The following is a 21455-nucleotide window of genomic DNA, read 5'->3' on the forward strand; positions in this document are numbered from 1 at the left end:
GGCAACATTTTAAAGCAGCTTGGATGACCAACGATTCAACTTCTTTTCACACTGTTGGTAGGTAGCCTATTGGTTTGAGATTTGAGCCAGCAACTGAAGGGTTGCCAGTTCAAATCCTGGGTCCAACAGGGAAAAATCGTGCGGGAAGTGAGCTGGCAACTGGTGTGTTTCTGGTATCAAATCCTAGATTCCTTCTGTTGTGCCCATAAGCAAAGCCCTTAACCCCACACAACAACAGCCCCCTGGTTGCTCAGTGTGGCAGCCCCCAACACCTCTCCAACAAACCTGTATGTGTGTCCCTCGGAGGGGTTGGGTTAAAAGCGGAAGTCAAATTTCGGTTGGACCTTGTGTGCAATTGGCCTTTTGTTCTTTAGTGGTGATTTTGCTGTGAGTACATCTGTACAAATCCTTAATAAAGGCTTCATCTCTGCCTTTGATGTAAGATACTTCAGGCGAGATGCTTTGTAATCTATATTTAACTTGACTTTGACAACAGTCAGGTTAGGTAAGATTCCTCTCCCCAGTAATGAATGGCATTGGCTCTGAGGAATAGGTTGCTGAAAGATCTATTCTATACCGTTGGAACTATACATCTAAATAGTTCAGGCACAAAAAAAAACATATTTTAAGTTGTCCTTTTTACATTGAAACAGTGTTGTAGTAGGGATAAGTCCCTGTGGTGATGAGAATTCTGCCCTACATAAACTGAGACAAGGTCAGACATGTTTATGTAGAGCAAATGAAGCTTTCAACAGTTCCACATAGGCCAGCTGACTGGAAAGGTTAATGTAAGCTAATGAGAAAACCTCAAGTGGAACGTCTCTGAATAGATACTATACTCACCTTCAGAGCACAAGCAGGTTGTTTTTAATGACGAGCCAGTGTGCTGATGATGTTTACTAAGAACTTGTGCATTTATTGAATCACATGTATGGATCATTATAAACTAGCATAGTATTTACAACCCACATTTTTCTTCTTACACAGTACATAAGGTAAAATAACTTTAACACAAAACAGCCTCCAGGACCCTATATAACCCGCCACACTCTCATACGTTTTCTTATCTACGTTTAACAGAGGGCAATGAACCATAAAACATCTCACTCTCTATATTGATCTCCTGTTAAAATGTGACATTTACCACACGGCTTGAAATACACACTGTGAATACTGCGGAGGGGGGCGAGAGGAGCAGTAGATTTGTGACTTGTCCCCGTTGTGATTTATGAACGCACCTCTTCAACTAGACTACCGCCAAATCCATTTCCCCAAGGATGACACTAAGACAAAAAATACAGAGGTAATGTCCTTTTACCTCTACTCCAATACTGTTTTACTGTCATAGCAAAAAAAAAAAAACAGATCCTTCCTCAGTGCTGCAACTGAGCATCGAGCTAGTTTCCCCCAGGGACATACAGAGGACCAATGGGATTTCTCCCCCTTTCTTTTTACAGTGGAGATTATTTATCTCAACCCTGGCAGTTGCTATAGTGACCTTCTAATCGCAGCATTTCCCTCCCGACACTATGTCTTCAAGAGGTAGTGTGAGATTTAAGGGTTTGGATAGAGAGAGGACAGCACACAGGTTGAACAATGGACTTGTGATTTGGCATGGTTTTTTGACCCGAGCCTCTGGACCAAACACAACCCAGATTCCAAACAGGTTCCCTGTTATAAGGCCAGATCTTTTTTGATATGAAATCCCTCCAGAAAGCTGCAGCTGCCGTGGCCTGCTGCAAAGCTAAAACTGTCACAGAAGAGATGATTTCCTCCTCCTCTTCACAAGAGAGGTATGAATTTATGCCCATGATTTGGTGGAAAGGGAAAGGTCAGATGTTGATGAAATAATGATTTTGATGCTCTGTGACAGATCAACATTAACCGGGCCCCAAAGCAGTTGGTGCAGCTCATTCCACCTGAATACACAGAGGGCGAGCTTACATAATCTGCTATAGGACAATACTTAATGAATGTAAACACACGACATGTCATTTTGAATCATGTTTAAAATATGAGTTGATCATGCTGCAAAGTAATATGCTGTGGTGTGTGTGTGTGTGTGTGTGTGTGTGTGTGTGTGTGTGTGTGCGCGTGTGTGTGTGTGTGTGTGTGTGTGTGCGCGTGCGTGCGTGCGTGCGTGCGTGTGTGTGTGTGTGTAGAGAGGATCTAACACCTTTGACATTAGAAAGCGGGACATGTTGACAAGTCGTCTGGTTCCAGTCAATCGCCGGACACTTAAAGGTCAATAAAATACAAAGTGAGGCTGAGGAAGTGAAAGATCTAATCAATTTATTTCACTATCCAACTTCTCCCTCTGTCTATTTCTCTCTCCCCCATTTATTTCTCTGTCATATCCAACCTGGCATTATCTATACAGACGGAAAAAAACAAACATTTAAAGCAGACTCAATAGCATGTCAAATGATCTTACTCTCTACTCCACCTTACAATTCCTATTGTACATCATGAAGATCATTGTAATCAAATGTACTGTGAACACAGTGACAAAGGTGCTACAATAAATACTGGTCATGTCCTCTCATAGAATATCTTCTACATCATAGTACATGTTTTGTAATGTACCATAGGCTTTAAATGGAACAAAAGGGCTGCATTTACACAGGCAGGCCAATTCAGTTCTTCAATCAGATCTTTTTACATCAGATCTTTTTCAGAGCTGATCTAATTGGTTAAAAGACCAATTTGTGAAAAAGAATATCAGAATTGGGCTGCCTGTCTAACCGCAGCCAAGCAGTCACAGGTATTGATATGCACTGTACAACTTGACGTACACACTGAACTGACTCCGTGTCCTTGTAGGGTTGATACAGAGAGGGAGGAACCAGGGACTGACAGACTGACCGCCACAGCAAAAGAAACGGGTGTCACTTCACAGCATTCAGGTAGAGATCAATATATCAGTGTTGTGGATATGTAGGGGTTTGTGGAGAGGTCTTGCAAGGTTCCATGCTTCTTCCGTCATCCTGAGACTGGCTTCAGACATGGATGTGATCACTTGACTTAAACTTCCCTGGTTTTGGCATTGGGAGAGTTGTGTTTCTGCTTACCTAACGTTTCCACACGGGGAGAGCTAGCATAAGGACCTACAGTGGTAGTGAGAACAACAATGCTGTCCAACTACATTATAAGAACGGGCTCCACTTCCAAAAAGGACGTGGGTGGGAAGCTAACAAATGAATAACGGATTGAGCAAAATTCACATCATTATGGTATGCTTGTTACAGTTCATTACAGTCCAGAAGAGTTTCCGGACAGACGCGGGTTTGATGATTGGCGTCATTATCGCAAGAGACTGACTCTGGCTTCTGTTCAGACAACAAGAGCACATGACACAGGACCCGCTCTGTACACAAAGGACAGAGAAAAGCTGTGAAGAACAGAGCTGAGCTGAGCTGAGCTGTGGTGGTGGTCCAGAATCCAGTACCGTTCCATGATATTGTTCAGAACCTAATCTCTCTCCATTATCTCGAGCCGCTCCAGAGTATGATGTTATGATGTTCTGCCCACTGAAACCACCTGGGTGTGAATACTATGCAGATAATCCCGAATATCATTCAGACTGTTGATCCTCAGCTTGCCACTCCTTTCTCTGTCAATAGCCCTGTTTATACCTGCTGTTAACATGTAACCTTCATCCTGATCTTGTCTGTTTACACTTATAAGATCGGATCACAATGCGTCTTTTAATTGTCTACACTGGTCTAAAAATGTGGGCACAATCAGAATGTGAACAAGATCAGGACAAAGGCAGCAGGTTGGAACCAGGTATAAACAGAGCTAATCAGGCAGGACTCGGATGGGGGCAGACACCTTCCTCCATTCACCTTCATGCAATTATCTTTGCAGTGTAGAATGCCTGCTGTGAAAACTAATTTCTAAAATAGGGGGAAATGAAAGCTGTGCTTTGACATCAGTGATATGCAGATCCTATACCAAGGAAACTCAAGTTTTGAGAAACGCCAGCTCCTCCCACCTCACTGGCAATAGCCTCAGTCAACATGGCTGCCTTGCAGTTTCATAGCCTGCCATTACATACAGCATATGTTCTTTTAAATAGGTCACTGGTAGACTGATAGATAATTGACATTTCACCACACTGCAATTGAAGAGAATGTGATCCTAGTGCTTTGTTTTATCCATGGTGTCAGATCCCTTATTATACCCAGGACTGAGCTCTGTATCTGGGCTGGTCTATCCATGGTTCCCCTGGCTGTGCACAGGGACGGAGGAGTGAAAAAGAGAGACAAGGACACACCACAATGTCCTCCTATATGACCGTCATATTCCGTGTGTGGACATCTCACATCAAAACTTCTTTAATCCTGTTCTGTATGGCTATTATTTCACGTCACCCACAAGTACAGTGTATGACCCGTCTCTAGGGCGATGACGTTTGAGAGGCTCTGATTGTGTGGATGATTGTATGGTATTAATGTAGCTGAAACTGTAAGCCCTGAGAAAGCCAGAAACTGTCCAGCGGTTGACACTCTTGGGATATACTGGATAATTACAACTGAAAGGCATTTTTTGTTCCACATCTATTGTGTGACGTCAATAATTCAATTCCGTAATTCAGTTCAAATTTGAACAAGAAAAAGAAAAATCACTCAACCAACTTTTGATTCAACATTTGTCTCTTTTGTAGGTTAAAAAACAAGCACAGTAAAACCATGTAAATAAAACAAACAGAAAAAACAAGCAAAGTATTTCTCCTCTCCATGTACAGCGTGTGTCTGCTGTAGCCTACATCAACAGTCTACCCTCAGCTAAGATAGCGTTTCATCAAGATAAAGATAACAATAGCAACTTTGATAAAATGTCTATATTTACTCTATATTTTCTACATAGATAATTTGCCTTCTCTATATGCATTTATTTATTAAAAATGTCCTTAAATGTCTGAATACCATAGAGTTCCCATGTAAAGACAGACAGACAGACAGACAGACAGACAGACAGACAGACAGAACACTGGAGATCAATAGGCTGGCTGGTTCACTGAGTAACTTACTGTGACTGGAGAGAATCACATTGGTATGGCAAAGAGCCCTGACGGCTTGGTTTCATATTCCCAAAGACAAAGGCCTCAGAAACATGTACAGAATCAAAGAGATTCGAAAAGATGGAGGAGAGACAGTGCTGGGTTTGATCTAGAAGGGCAATAACATGGTCTTCACTGCAGGTGGCGCTGCTGCGTCACACACATGGAAATACTATTGCACTGACTGAACTGAAGGGAACAACAACTGCATAGGATTTCCCCCATTTTGCTGTTGCTAAAGTAGACTGGTTGGGTGTAAGTGTTGGGTTTGGTAATAAACCAGCAAAGAGAGTTGGTGTTGGGATAAATCAGGAGCCCCAAGTATTGGGTCTGGTCTGGTGGGAGCTATTGAGTGTTCGTTTCAAGGTGGGTCTACTTGTTTAGGAGAGATGGGCATGGGAATATGATTGTGTGTTCTACTGCGCTTGAGACATCAATAACACTGGCTGTTCTGTGTAATCCATATAATAGCTGTGTCCTGCTCCTCTGTAAGGTGAAAGCCCAGCAATGTCAACACAGAGAGAGGGCTGAAACATCCACCCCACAGTATGAGAGCTGCTATTTATAGCTTAGCTCAACCCACAGTCACAACATGAGCATGAGATTGACCATCAAGGGAAATCGCATCACAACAACCCATCAGTTCAAATGACTCTTAGCACTGGCCACTTGGAATTTGCCTTTCAAATACAGTCCGGTAGGCTGTAGAGCATCTCTGTAGAGGCACAGATACATTGTTCAGAATCAGACAAAGCCACCTCCCCACATCCTATATTCTCCTACTGTATAACCGTTCGAAACATAGACACATTGATTGAACGTATTGCTTTAAAAATGTAACTAGATCTGAGATTTAGATTCAGACCTGTCTCATGGATAATGACAACAATACAATTGAATCGTTACAAGTTGATTGTTTGTGTGCTTGAAAAATGCTCAATCAAACTGGCATGAGTTCATGAAAAATCACACCAGGAATAACAACAAAAAAACTAGAACATATTTTCATTGCTTTCATAAGTAAATCTGTTTAAGGTGCTTTTAATGTGGTTGCCATGGCACTGTGCTTTGTTTCTTTCCCTCCATTCCTGATGATCCAATCAGTGATCTGGGAAATGTGTTCTCACACCCCCATCATCCACACATCTCTCTCTGCACAGTGGAAACCTTTAATTGAGGATTGTAAACCCATCAAGTCATATCCACCCCTTAGTGTTTTTTTTTTAGCAAGGGGAAATTGTCATTCACTGCTACCCATCAGCTCCTGCTGAGATAGCTCAAGAGAAAATTAAGGACTATGGCTCAGGGAGTACAATTGGGGGATCAAGCACTATAAAATCACTGGGATACAGGGAACCATGGCAGATTACAATATAAGACAGCCAGGCTTTTAAAAATGATTTTGTGCTGCCCGTTCCGCAACGGGAGAAATAGAGATAGTCAGAACCAATGCACCAGCACTGCTACGGAGCAAAGATCTTTAATGAGGCAGATCTGCAACTTGAGACAAAATCAAGTTGACAAGCTGACCTTTTCAGGACCTTAATGAGTGCTTAATTCTGAGAATGCAGGGTAAAAAATGAATTATGAAAGGCCATGTTGGGCTGTGACTCAAAGAGAGTGAGAGAAAGAGAAAAAAAAAAAGAGAGAGAGAGAGAGAGAGAGAGAGAGAGAGAGAGAGAGAGAGAGAGAGAGAGAGAGAGAGAAAGGGCTTCAGCATCTATTCTGCACATCAATTTAGAGCTCTGGGTTCCAATGACAAGAGCCCAGTAACAGGGTTTGGGAGATAGGGGCTTGGTGGAAGGGTGTTGGTGGAAAAATATGAGTTCATATAGTTCTGACAGATCCCACTCATAGACTTGGGTCCGTAAGTCTGCAGAGCTGCAGGTCCACATATGGCTGAAGACAGTCGCAAGCTCAGAGAGCATTGGGCTCACCTGCTAGCATCCCCAATATCCACTCACAACAACAAAAAGCAAGCCAACCAATAATAGAAACAATGACGTAAAGGGACCTTATTTGTGGCAACCACACTAAACAGATACATCTATTTTTGTTCTCTAATAAATTACACAATAATATTAAGAATCCAAACCAAATCGACCAATGAAATGGCTGTGTAAAGAGAGAGGCCTCCTGACTGCACCAGTATGTCCCTGGAGATGTGTCCTGTTCCTCAGGCCACCAACCACAGGAGAAGGAGCAGACAGATGGGGCGTGGTGGAGAGGCGGGGTCTTGGGGGTGTGTCCTCCCCGGCAGGAGCAGTTGTTAGCCTCGTTCTCTCTGTTCTCTCCATCCTGGCTCCTGTGGTCTGCATAGTTTGTGCGTGGCATGGCCCTCGTCATGTGAGTCACAGTAATGGAGGCGGGGCAAGAGGGTTGGTAGAGGGGGACAGAGGGACAGGGGGGCTGTACTGTGTCATTAATAAGGGGAGAAGATGATGGAGGGGTGCGTGGCCCTCAGGGGCCCCGGGGCGGGCCGGAACAAGGTGGGGCTCAGGAAGGGCGTCTGAAAGAAGGTGGTGCCCACCGGGTGGCGCAGAGCCAGAGGATTGGTTGCCATGGTGCACAAGGTGGGCTGGGTGAGGGGGCTAGGCAGGAAGCCAGTGGTCAGGCTCTTGGTCAGCTGCTTCTGGAAGGCCAGTTTGGTCTGAAGGAGAGGAGGAGAGAGCGAAGGAGGGAAGGAAAGTAGAGAGGGGAGCAGAGACGGAGAGCGCATGTCATTTCTTGAAGCGCACACATTCACTCAAAGTTGAGCACACATTTGCTCAGCAAACAGGGAACATTGCTCTTTTAGCACACATCGTTACCTTGGATTAACATGCTCGTACATTTCTCCATACTAATATCCTTTCCCTCACCACAACTACCCTCTTGGGGACTTGCCTTATGAACACTCTCACACGGTCAAGACAAAAGACAGAACCACCGACACACAGACATGCTTAAACTCCAAACCCTTTACAAAGTTTACATTAGAGCATTCGTTTCTGGTGCTGTTCAATCCTCCGCACCTAGCCAGTTCCAGTGGTTATGCCAACTGTAGCCCTGACAGCCCCCTTCTCCCCTGTCCCTGCCTGCCCTGGGCCCTGCCACTCACCTGAGTAGAGAGAGAGGTGAGGTTGTACTGGCTGAACATTTTCTTCATGGCAGACACGGCCCCGCCTGCATACCCAGCCCATCTCACATTCTGCAGGGGGGCGGGGGAGGATGGGAAGAGGGGGCGGTGGAGGAGATGCAGAGGAGGGAGAAATAGCGATGTGGAGGTGGGGTGGAGCGGAGGAGATGGGGAGAAGGAGAAGTCCGAGGGGAGGGGCGCACATAGCAGGAGTACAAAAGTGATTAATACAGAGTGCTGATTCAGGCTGCAGGCTTTGTCAGTAAGGGCAGTGCTGGGGGTATTTCAGCCTTGGATGACTCAGGAACATGGGACCCATTCACTACCACAAAGCAATGTCCTTAACCTCTCTGACAGCATGGGCACACAGGCAGGCATGCTGCTTCACTGGAGAGACAACCACATAGGAAGGAGCAATGAGGTGCGTGTGTGTGTGCAGGGTTGGGGACAATTTCATTAAAGTTCAGTCAATTCAGGAGATAAATATACATTTTATTCAGAGATTGAACAATATTGGCCATTATTTTCTAAGACGATTTTCCAAATTTATGGGTCTCAAACTTTAATTAACCTCCAACCACATGCAATGGAGCGTGTGTGTGTGTGTGTGTGTGTGTGTGTATCTGTGTGTGTCCCGTGTCTCACCGATAAGCTGGAGGTGGGCTGGCTCTTGTTGTGGGGGCTGAACTTGGGTTTGGGGGGCTTTCCTGCCAGACGGTCCTTGTGTCTCCTGCTGTTCATGTGCTGAGGAGATCAGAGGAGAAACATTAGTCTGCTAATCTAGTTTATATGGTTGGATTTATCTAATAGACCATGCCTGATCTACACCGAGTGAACAAAACATTAGGAACACCATCCTAATATTAAGCCCCCCCTCCCCCTTGCCCTCAGAACAGACTCTATTTGTCAGGGCATGGACTTTAGAATGTGTATAAAGCGTTCCACAGGGATGTTAGCCCATTTTGACTCCAATGCTTCCCACAGTTATGTCAAGTTGGCTGGATGTCCTTTGGGTGGTGGACCATTCTTGTTACACACAGGAAATTGTTGAGCGTGAAAAACCCAGCAACATTGAAGTTCTTGACACACTCAAACCGGTGTGCCTGGCACCTACTACCATACCCCGTTCAAAAGCACTTCAATCTTTTGTCTTGCCCATTCGCCCTCTGAATGGCACACACACAGTCTATACTCAATTGTCTCAAGGCTTAAAAATCTTTTATTTTTAACATGTCTCCTCCCCTTCATCTACAACGATTGGATGTGGATTTAACAAGTGACATCAATAAGGGATCATAGCTTTCACCTGGTCAGTCTGTCATGGAAAGAGCAGGCATTCTTAAGGTTTTGTACACTCAGTGTACAATATTTAGAGGACACAAAAACCACAAAGAGAACCACTACTTCCCTCTATCTACAGTATGCATGTCTATTTCTCTCTCCGCTATTCCACTATCAACTGGCTAATCCTAGTTCATCAGAGGAGGTTTTAACAGTGCCATTGGAATACACTACTAAGGCTTGTTGTAGGCAAGGTTGCTACACATGCCCACATATATACTGTATCTTTTCCATGACCAGCTGGTCTGAGAGAGCTGCAAAACCTTCCAGAACCATCCCATCATACGATTACATGTACAACTTAATAAACATCACCAGGGAAACAATTACCCGAAACAGCCTAGAAAAGAGGTTCAAGAGGTCCATGAGGCGAGATTACCACACCATAAACACGTCAATATCCTGCAATAACATACCGCAAACAGCTCTTACAGGCTCAAATAGACCGTTCTGAGTGAATCACCATACCATCTGATATACATCTGCTTAGTGTGGGAAAACAATCACAGCATAAAACTGTAAAATGATCATACGATGCTTTTTCCAAAATGGCTTTATTGTAATAAAAATGCAGTCGCTGCCGCTGTGCCAGGTGAATTCAAACGCACATTTCCACTGCTAGCATCACCCCAGGAGTTGTAAACCTTCTACTGTAACATGTGCAACGAGCATTTAATACATTTGTTATTACATCACGAGTCCTGTGCTACCTTTAAAAACGGGAGGGCTGAGGTAGTGATGTCATGGGTACAGTCCAGTCGGAAAGTATTCAGACCCCTTCCCCTTTTCCACATTTTGTTACATTACAGCCTTATTCTAAAATGGATCAAATATTTTTTCCCCTGATCAATCTACACACAACACCCCATAATGACAAAGCAAAAACAGGTTTTTAGAAATGTTTGCTAATTTATTGAAAATCGGAGGAGAAGGGCCTCGGTAAGGGAGGTGACCAAGAACTCGATGGCAGAGCTCCAGAGTTCCTCTGTGTAGATGGAAGAACCTTCTAGAAGGATAACCATCTCTGCAGCACTCCACCAATCAGGCCTTGATGGTAGAGTGGCCACTCCTCAGTAAAATGCATATGACAGCCCGCTTGTAGTTTGCCAAAAGGCACCTAAAGGACTTCGGAACAAGTCTCTGAATGTCCTTGAGGGGCCCAGCGAGAGCCCGGACTTGAACCCGATCGAACATCTCTGGAGAGACCAGAAAATGCAACGCTCCCCACCCAACCAGACAGAGCTTGAGAGGATCTTCAGAGAAGAATGGGAGAAACTCCCCAAATATAGATGTTCCAAGCTTGTAGCGTCATACACAAGAAGACTCAAGGCTGTAATCACTGCTAAAGGTGCTTCAACAAAGTACTGAGTAAAAGGTCTGAATACTTACGTAAATTTAATATTTGAGTTTATTTGTTTTTTTTATACATTTGCTAAAAAACAATTGAATACATTTTAAAATAAGGCTGTAATGTAACAAAATGTGGAAAAAGACCCTGAAAATAATTAGTCCAACCAAGAAATCAAGTGTTAAGTTTGTTTGAAGAGGTAGTTCTATAGTCTGTCCCTTCAAAGTCTATTGTAGAGTGACCTCATCTATCTGTCTGCTCATGTCAAATAAAAACGTATTCATCATGTGACAGGATACACTTGAAAAAGAGATTTAAATCTCAATGTGACCTTCTCTGGTTAAATAAAGGATACATGAAAATAACTAATAACCCCACACAGAGCCAAAAACACTGCAGGACCAGAGACATTTGGATGAGAGTCTTATTCGGTTAGCACTCTCTATCAAGCACCTCTCAGGATGTGCAATATTACCCACAACCCCCCTCTCTTTCCTCTTCTCACCTTTCATGTCACGCAAACAGCGCCAGGAGTCCTGAGTAGCCCAGACGGTCATCCCTGTCTATCTCCCATACCCCATGGTTACATTCACAATATCTTCTACTCTTTCCAGTTTATTTCGGGTCATTTTGAGCTCCATCAATTCAGAACACTGTTAGGACACGTTTAGTGGAGGTGGAAAGAGACCCAGTGTGTCAGATCTCCACATAGACTAGTGGCTCAATGGCCTCTGTGAGAGAACATGAAACCAGATCTTGTCCAGTCCAATCACCTCCAGTCAACATACGAAATTATACCCCAGCTGTTTCACTTCTCTCCCCATTGCTGAACCCTCCACACCCTGTGCAACCCCCAGCCCTCCCCTGCCACCATCCCCTCGACCCCTAGCCTCCTCACCTGGCTGAGCTGGGTCTCCGAGTTGACATAGATCTCACACACCTCGCAGTGGAAGTTCTTGCTGGGCACCCCCACGCTCCCCTTGGTGCCCAGGCGCTTGCTCTTGCAGGCCGAGCGCCCCCCAGCCCCCGCCATCTTCCCCCGGCGCCGCGGCTGGATGCTCTGGCCCTCCAGCATCTGCTTGTGCTTCGTACCTGGAGGAGTGGATTGGGAGGAAGAGAATGTCAGACACACTCTGGAGCAGGTACAGTATATACAGTGGGGAGATCAAGTATTTGATACACTGTCGATTTTGCAGGTTTTCCTACTTACAAAGCATGTAGATGTCTGTCATTTTTATCATAGGTACACTTCAACTGCGAGAGAAGCAATCTAAAACAAAAATCCAGAAAATCACATAGTATGATTTTTAAGTAATTATTTTGCATTTTTTGCATGACATAAGTATTTGATACATCAGAAAAGCAGAACTTAATATTTGGTACATAAACCTTTGTTTGCAATTACAGAGATCATACGTTTCCTGTAGTTCTTGACCAGGTTTGCACACACTGCAGCAGGGATTTTGGCCCACTCCTCCATACAGACCTTCTCCAGATCCTTCAGGTTTCGGGGCCGTCGCTGGGCAATACGTACTTTCAGCTTCCTCCAAAATGTTCTATTGGGTTCAGGTCTGGAGACTGGCTAGGCCACTCCAGGACCTTGAGATGCATCTTACGGAGCCACTCCTTAGTTGCCCTGGCTGTGTGTTTCGGGTCGTTGTCATGCAGGAAGACCCAGCCACGACCCATCTTCAATGCTCTTACTGAGGGAAGGAGGTTGTTGGCCAAGATCTCGCGATACATGGCCCCATCCATCCTTCCCTCAATACGGTGCAGTCGTCCTTTCCCCTTTGCAGAAAAGCATCCCCAAAGAATGATGTTTCCACCTCCATGCTTCACGGTTGGGATGGTGTTCTTGGGGTTGTACTCATCTTTCTTCTTCCTCCAAACACGGCGAGTGGAGTTTAGACCAAAAGGCTATATCTTTGTCCCATCAGACCACATGACCTTCTTCCATTCCTCTTCTGGATCATCCAGATGGTCATTGGCAAACTTCAGACAGGAATGGACATGCGCTGGCTTGAGCAGGGGGACCTTGCGTGTGCTGCAGGATTTTAATCCATGACGGCGTAGTGTGTTACTAATGGTTTTCTTTGGGACTGTGGTCCCAGCTCTCTTCAGGTCATTGACCAGGTCCTGCCGTCTAGTTCTGGGCTGATCCCTCACCTTCCCCATGATCATTGATGCCCCAAGAGGTGAGATCTTGCATGGAGCCCCAGACCGAGGGTGATTGATCGTCATCTTGAAATTCTTCCATTTTCTTATAATTGCGCCAACAGTTGTTTCCTTCTCACCAAGCTGCTTGCCTATTGTCCTGCAGCCCATCCCAGCCTTGTGCAGGTCTACAATTTTATCCCTGATGTCCTTACACACACCTCTGGTTTTGGCCATTGTGGAGAGGTTGGAGTCTGTTTGATTGAGTGTGTGGACAGGTGTCTTTTATACAGGTTACGAGTTCAAACAGGTGCAGTTAACACAGGTAATGAGTGGAGAACAGGAGGGCTTCTTAAAGAAAAACTAACAGGTCTGTGAGAGCCGGAATTCTTACTGGTTGGTAGGTGATCAAATACTTATGTCATGCAATAAAATGCAAATTAATTACTTTAAAATCATACAATGTGATTTTCTGGATTTTTGTTTTAGTCTCTCACAGTTGAAGTGTATCTATGATAAAACATTAGGAAAAGTAGTAGAAAAACCTGCAAAATCGGCAGTATATCAAATACTTGTACTCCCCACTGTATATATTTGCCATTGGGGCAGAGAGAGAAAATTTTATAGCTAATTTCCTGCTATTCTACACATTTTTTGTAGACTTTTTTTCTTCTCAGTTTTAAAGCTATTGGCCTGTAATAAAAATAAATTAATCATGGCATATGACGTGTTCCTATGCTATCCGAGGGGGTTGCAGGGTGTGCTCCGCCAGAGACTGTAGTGTTCGTACCACTGTTGTGTGCCTCCAGCTGGGATGTAGAGTTGACAGTGACCTTGCACACGGGACAGTGGAGGTGTGGCTTGATCCTCTTGGGGTCCTTGACCTCCTCACCCCCCTCTGTTCTGGAGGTGTCCGGCTGGCTGCCTGACTCCAGGGCTGTTCCAGGGGCCTCTGGGCCACTGGTATCTGAGGCTCCGCTCTCTGAGGCCTGGGAGGAGGGGGACACCTCTCCCTGGGGCCTGGGGGACAGGGTGGCCAGCTCCATGGAGGACACCTCAGATACAGGAGTCAGCATCACAGAGCTGCTGCTGCCAGGGCTCTCACCCAGCTTCACAGCCTCACAATTCACCACCCGCTCCAGGTCAGCAGGCAGCAGATCTGGGGAGAGGAAGGAGAGGAGGCAGTGGTCAGTCACTGAACATTACACTGGGTGGTAAGGGAAGAGTGAAGAGCTCAGTGCCTGAACAAAGCCACCGAGGTCTACAGTTGATCACTGCAGTATGACGTTCAGTGACCCATAGGCCACTTCACTTCACTTAAAACCTCAACATCCGGTGGAATTGCAGAGCGCAAAATTAAAAAACAGAAATACTCATAATACAAATTAATAAAACATACAAGTGTGATACATCGGCTTAAAGATTAACTTCTTGTTAATCCAACCGTTGTGTCAGATTTCAAAAAGGCTTTACGGCGAAAGCATACCATGCGATTATCTGAGGACAGCGCCCAGCACACAAAACATTACAAACAGTTACCAGCCAAGTAGAGGAGTAACAAAAGTCAGAAATAGCAATAAAATGAATCACTTACCTTTGATGATCTTCATATCGTTGCACTCGCAAGACTCCCAGTTACACAATAAATGTTAGTAAAGTCCCTCTTCATATCCAAAAACCTCTGTTTTGTTGGCACGTTTTGTTCAGTAATCCATTGGCTCAAAGGCAGTCACAACATGCAGCCGAAAAATCCAAAAAGTATCAGTAAAGTTCGTAGAAACATGTCAAGCGATGTTTATAATCAATCTTAAGGTTGTTTTTAGTCATAATAATCAATAATATTTCAACCGGACAATAGCTTCGTCTATATAAAAGAAAAACAAGAAAGGCAGCCGCTCTTGGTCGCGCGCAGAAAACAGCTCTGGGACTTCCCAGGGTCCACTTCCCAGGGTCCATCTTACTCCCTCGTTTTCAGAATACAAGCAGTTTACAGGCAGTTTACTTTGGGTACGCTTTTCATCCGGATGTCAAAATACTGCCCCCTACCCCAGAGAGGTTTAAACATACCACTGTATTCTCTCACAGGAAACATTATGTTCAGAGACATCTAGTTTGTCCCTTTGGGTTAAAAACAAATGCTGATAGTATAGCTGAAATGCTAATTCATGAAATTAATAAGAAAATGCTCATTCCAATATACTGACTTCAAACGCTTCATATTGCAGAACGTGTTTATAGATTAGGGAAACAGATTGTAAAAGTAGCATTGCAAGCAATACATTTGTGAGTGAAAAGTGACATCAAAATAATGGTTGTTCTCATTTGAGGCTAACATGGAGAATTTGCTCCTTTCTGTTTTGTCATTTATCTACAAATGACCATGAAGCGTTTGAAGGCAGTGCATTGGAAAGAGCATTTACCAATACATTTCATGTGTTAGCTTTGTGGCATTTCAGCTATACTATCAGCCTTTGTTATTAACCCCGAGGGCCAAACTAGACTAACACAGGGTAGATTCAATCTCTCTGTTTCTCTCTCGCTATCTCTCTCTTCAAATATCAACTGAAGGTCCTGAAGGCTCAGTCAATATAAACAAATGCATCGACTGCGCACACACACACACACACACACACACACACACACACACACACACACACACACACACACACACACACACACACACACACACACACACACACACACACACACACACACACACACACACACACACACACACACACACACACACACACGCATATATTATGGCGACATTTGGTGACGTTTTGGATTCCGGTGAGGGTTTTTTTGGCAGTTCAGGCACAGAACAGTTTTTCTGGAGGCAAGCCGAAGTTCGGAGCCGGAATCTAAACACCTTCATCTGTGATTGTTTAACAGTAGATATTCTTTCATAAAGTCTTTGTTGTCATTCAAAGAGAAATTACTCGTTTTCATGCAAATTTTTCCATTGAAAAATACTGCACCAAACATCTTAGTTAGATGTAAAATTGTGCAACTAAGACCTCTTTGGCAAAAACGTCTAAATGAATGACATATTTCTCTAATAATTCAGACTATGTCATGTCTTGTTATGTCTGTTCCTGTCCTTTCTCTTCATTCTCTCTCTCTGCTGGTCTTTTTAGGTTACCTTCTCTGTCTCTCATTCCTCAGCTGTTCTACATTTACCCTAACTAGCTCATTCTCTCTTTCCCCACCTGTTCTCTCTTCCCCCTCTGATTAGGTCTCTATTTCTCTCTCTGTTCCTGCTACTTTCAGTGTCTGATTCTTGTTTGTGTTTTTTGATGCCAGAAGCAAGCTGTCGTCTCGTTTGCTTCCACCTTGTCCTGTCCTGTCGGAGTCTGCCTGGCAGAAGCATCCTGCACTATACTAACGTTCTTTTGTTCCGCTGACAACGTTGGAAGAGGATTTATGCCATTCCTGTATTTTCATTAAAGAACTCTGTTTTCTGTTAAAACCGCTTTTGGGTCTTCACTCAAGTTCATAACAGAAGAATCAGACCAAGAATGGACCCAGCGGCTCCGGACCCTTTTCACTCCGCCGTCGAGATCCAGGGAGCGATGCTAGGCAGACACGAGGAGGAATTGTCTGCTGCTCAACATGCCGTTGAGACCCTGGCCGTCCAAGTCTCCGACCTCACAAGACGGGTTCACCAACTCCACCTCGATCCACCGCCCACTTCCAGGGTTTCCGAGTCTCCGGAGCCCAGGATCAACAACCCGCCGTGTTACTCTGGGGAGCCCACTGAGTGCCGCTCATTCCTCACTCAGTGTGATGTGGTGTTCTCTCTCCAGCCCAACACTTACTCCAGGAGCGCAGCCCGCATCGCCTACGTCATTTCTCTCCTTACCGGACGGGCGCGTGAGTGGGGCACGGCAGTCTGGGAGGCGAGGGCTGAGTGTATTAACCAGTATCAGGACTTTAAGGAGGAGATGATACGGGTTTTTGACCGTTCTGTTTTTGGCGAGGAGGCTTCCAGGGCCCTGTCTTCCCTATGTCAGGGGAATAGATCCATAACGGATTATTCTATTGAGTTTCGCACTCTCGCTGCCTCTAGTGACTGGAACGAGCCGGCTTTGCTCGCTCGTTTTCTGGAGGGTCTCCACGTCGAGGTTAAGGATGAGATCCTCTCCCGGGAGGTTCCTTCCAGTCTGGACTCCTTAATAGCTCTCGCTATTCGCATAGAGCGACGGTTTGATCTTCGTCGCCGAGCTCGTGGAAAGGAGCTCACGTTCTCCGTTGCTCCCCTCTCCACATCACTGCCACCTGCCGCATCACTGCCACCCACCTCCGCCGGCTCGGATGCTGAGCCTATGCAGCTGGGGGGTATTCGCATCTCGGCCAAGGAGAGGGAACGGAGAATCACCAATCGCCTCTGTCTCTACTGCGGCTCCGCTGGTCATTTTGTCACCTCATGTCCAGTAAAAGCCAGAGCTCATCAGTAAGAGGAGGGCTACTGGTGAGCGCAACTACTCAGGCCTCTCCTTCTGGATCACGCACTACCTTTCCGGTCCATCTCCGCTGGCCCGGTTCATCTGCTTCCTGCAGTGCCTTGATAGACTCTGGGGCGGAGGGCTGTTTTATGGACGAGACCTGGGCTCGGGAACATGACATTCCTCTCAGACAGTTAGGGGAGCCCAGGGCCTTGTTCGCTTTAGATGGTAGTTCTCTCCCCAAGATTCAGCGTGAGACGCTGCCTTTAACCCTCACTGTCTCTGGTAATCATAGCGAAACCATTTCTTTTTTAATTTTTCGTTCACCTTTTACACCTGTTGTTTTGGGTCATCCCTGGCTAGTGCGCCATAACCCTTCTATTAATTGGTCTAGTAATACTATCCTATCCTGGAATGTTTCTTGTCATGTAACCTGTTTAATGTCTGCTATCCCTCCTGTTTCCTCTGTCTCTTCTTCACAGGAGGAGCCTGGCGATTTGACAGGGGTGCCGGAGGAGTATCACGATCTGCGCACGGTGTTCAGTCGTTCCAAGGCCACTTCTCTCCCTCCACACCGGTCGTATGACTGTAGTATTGATCTCCTTCCGGGAACTACTCCCCCGGGGTAGATTATACTCTCTGTCGGCTCCCGAACGTAAGGCTCTCGAGGATTATTTGTCGGTTTCGCTCGACGCCGGTACCATAGTCTCCTCCTCCTCCCCCGCCGGCGCGGGGTTCTTTTTGTTCAGAAGAAGGACGGGTCCCTGCGCCCATGCGTGGATTATCGAGGGCTGAATGACATAACAGTTAAGAATCGTTATCCGCTTCCTCTTATGTCTTCAGCCTTCGAGATCCTGCAGGGAGCCAGGTTTTTCACCAAATTGGACCTTCGTAACGCCTACCATCTCGTGCGCATCAGGGAGGGGGACGAGTGGAAGACGGCGCTTAACACTCCGTTAGGGCACTTTGAATACCGGGTTCTTCCTTTCGGCCTCGTTAACGCTCCAGCTGTCTTTCAGGCACTAGTTAACGACGTCCTGAGAGACATGCTGAACATTTTTGTTTTCGTTTACATGGATGATATCCTGATTTTTTCACCATCTCTCTCGATTCATGTTCAGCACGTGCGACGCGTCCTCCAGCGCCTTTTGGAGAACTGTCTTTATGTGAAGGCTGAGAAGTGCACTTTTCATGCCGCCTCTGTCCCTTTTCTCGGTTCCGTTATTTCCGCTGAGGGCATTAAGATGGATCCCGCTAAGGTCCAGGCTGTCATTGATTGGCCCGTTCCTAAGTCACGCGTCGAGCTGCAGCGCTTTCTGGGCTTCGCTAATTTCTACCGTCGTTTCATCCGTAATTTCGGTCAGGTGGCAGCTCCTCTCACAGCCCTTACTTCTGTTAAGACGTGCTTTAAGTGGTCCGTTTCCGCCCAGGGAGCTTTTGATCTTCTTAAGAATCGTTTTACATCCGCACCTATTCTTGTTACACCTGACATCTCTAGACAGTTTGTTGTTGAGGTTGACGCGTCAGAGGTGGGCGTGGGAGCCATTCTTTCTCAACGCTCTCTCTCTGACGGCAAGGTCCATCCTTGCGCGTTTTTCTCTCATCGCTTATCGCCGTCAGAACGTAACTATGATGTTGGTAATCGCGAACTGCTCGCCATCCGCTTAGCCCTAGGCGAATGGCGACAGTGGTTGGAGGGGGCGACCGTTCCTTTTGTCGTTTGGACTGACCATAGGAACCTTGAGTACATCCGTTCAGCCAAACGACTTAATGCGCGTCAGGCTCGTTGGGCTCTGTTTTTCGCTCGTTTCGAGTTTGTTATTTCTTATCGTCCGGGCTCAAAAACACCAAGCCTGATGCTTTATCTCGTCTCTTCAGTTCTTCTGAGGTCTCCACCGACCCCGATGGGATTCTCCCTGAGGGGCGTGTTGTCGGGTTGACTGTCTGGGGAATTGAGAGGCAGGTAAAGCAAGCACTCGCTCACACTCCGTCGCCGCGAGCTTGTCCTAGGAACCTTCTGTTCGTTCCCGTTCCTACTCGTCCGGCCGTTCTTCAGTGGGCCCACTCTGCCAAGTTAGCCGGCCACCCCGGCGTTCGGGGTACGCTCGCTTCCATTCGCCAGCGTTTCTGGTGGCCCACTCGGGAACGTGACGCGCGTCGATTTGTCGCCGCTTGTTCGGTCTGCGCGCAGACTAAATCTGGGAACTCTCCTCCTGCCGGCCGTCTCAGACCGCTTCCCATTCCCTCTCGACCGTGGTCTCACATCGCTTTAGATTTTATCACCGGACTGCCTTCATCAGCGGGGAAGACAGTTATTCTTACGGTTGTCGATAGATTCTCTAAGGCGGCTCATTTCATTCCTCTCGATAAGCTCCCTTCTGCTAAGGAGACGGCTCAGATCATTATCGAGAATGTTTTCCGAATTCATGGCCTTCCGTCTGACGTCGTTTCCGACAGAGGTCCGCAGTTCACGTCTCAATTTTGGAGGGAGTTTTGCCGTTTGATTGGGGCTTCCGTCAGTCTCTCGTCCGGCTTTCATCCCCAGTCTAACGGTCAAGCCGAACGGGCCAATCAGACTGTTGGTCGCATTTTACGCAGTCTTTCTTTTCGTAACCCTGCGTCTTGGTCAGAACAGCTCCCCTGGGCAGAGTACGCCCACAACTCGCTTCCCTCGTCTGCTACCGGTCTATCCCCTTTTCAGTGTAGCCTCGGGTACCAGCCTCCGCTGTTCTCATCTCAGCTCGCCGAGTCCTGCGTCCCCTCCGCTCAGGCTTTTGTCCAGCGTTGCGAGCGCACCTGGAAGGGGGTCAGGTCGGCACTTTGCCGTAATAGGGCGCAGACTGTGAGGGCCGCTAATAAGCGTAGGACCAAGAGTCCTAGATATTGTTGCGGTCAGAGAGTATGGCTCTCCACTCAGAACCTTCCCCTTAAGACAGCTTCTCGCAAGTTGGCCCCGCGGTTCATTGGTCCGTTCCGTATTTCCCAGGTCATTAATCCTGTCGCAGTGCGACTTCTTCTCCCGCGCTATCTTCGTCGCGTTCACCCGGTCTTCCATGTCTCCTGTGTTAAGCCCGTTCTTCGCGCCCCCGCTCGTCCCTCCCCCCATCCTTGTCGAGGGCGCACCCATCTACAGGGTTCGTAAGATTTTGGACATGCGCCCTCGGGGCCGTGGTCATCAGTACCTAGTGGATTGGGAGGGGTACGGTCCTGAGGAGAGGAGTTGGGTTCCCTCTCGGGACGTGCTGGACCGTTCGCTGATCGATGATTTCCTCCGTTGCCGCCAGGTTTCCTCCTCGAGTGCGCCAGGAGGCGCTCGGTGAGTGGGGGGGGGTACTGTCATGTCTTGTTATGTCTGTTCCTGTCCTTTCTCTTCATTCTCTCTCTCTGCTGGTCTTTTTAGGTTACCTTCTCTGTCTCTCATTCCTCAGCTGTTCTACATTTCCCCTAACTAGCTCATTCTCTCTTTCCCCACCTGTTCTCTCTTCCCCCTCTGATTAGGTCTCTATTTCTCTCTCTGTTCCTGCTACTTTCAGTGTCTGATTCTTGTTTGTGTTTTTTGATGCCAGAAGCAAGCTGTCGTCTCGTTTGCTTCCACCTTGTCCTGTCCTGTCGGAGTCTGCCTGGCAGAAGCATCCTGCACTATACTAACGTTCTTTTGTTCCGCTGACAACGTTGGAAGAGGATTTATGCCATTCCTGTATTTTCATTAAAGAACTCTGTTTTCTGTTAAAACCGCTTTTGGGTCTTCACTCAAGTTCATAACAGACTATTTTGAGGAAATGTATACTGGCTATGGCATCTCAAAATGGAAAAACATTACTATTGCCGTTATTTCTCATTTTTAAGAGAGTATGAGAGCACACTCGTTTGGTTCGGGCTAGCCGAGTTCAGATAGGCACTAGCCGAACTGAAGCACCCTCTCAAACACCCTTCACAATCCTATTGGCCACATTGATTTTCTCTTCCAAGTCCCAGAGTAAA

At 46.3% G+C, this 21455-nt stretch overlaps 1 protein-coding gene across 1 annotated transcript in view; it reads right to left on the reverse strand.

The window, feature by feature from the left end:
• Window positions 1–901: 901 nt before the first annotated feature.
• LOC135554034 (zinc finger protein 385C-like) overlaps window positions 902–21455 on the reverse strand; it is a 136618-nt gene continuing 116064 nt past the window's right edge. The window contains exons 5-9 of the mRNA XM_064986033.1: window positions 13817–14185; window positions 11771–11964; window positions 8829–8927; window positions 8166–8255; window positions 902–7715 (exon numbers count right to left, since the gene is read on the reverse strand). Of these exons, the coding sequence (XP_064842105.1) occupies window positions 7488–7715; window positions 8166–8255; window positions 8829–8927; window positions 11771–11964; window positions 13817–14185 (980 nt within the window). The 3' untranslated portion in view covers window positions 902–7487. The remainder of the gene's footprint in view (window positions 7716–8165; window positions 8256–8828; window positions 8928–11770; window positions 11965–13816; window positions 14186–21455) is intronic.

This window comes from Oncorhynchus masou, chromosome 14 (genome assembly GCF_036934945.1).
Source record: "Oncorhynchus masou masou isolate Uvic2021 chromosome 14, UVic_Omas_1.1, whole genome shotgun sequence".
NCBI classification, from domain to species: domain Eukaryota; kingdom Metazoa; phylum Chordata; class Actinopteri; order Salmoniformes; family Salmonidae; genus Oncorhynchus; species Oncorhynchus masou.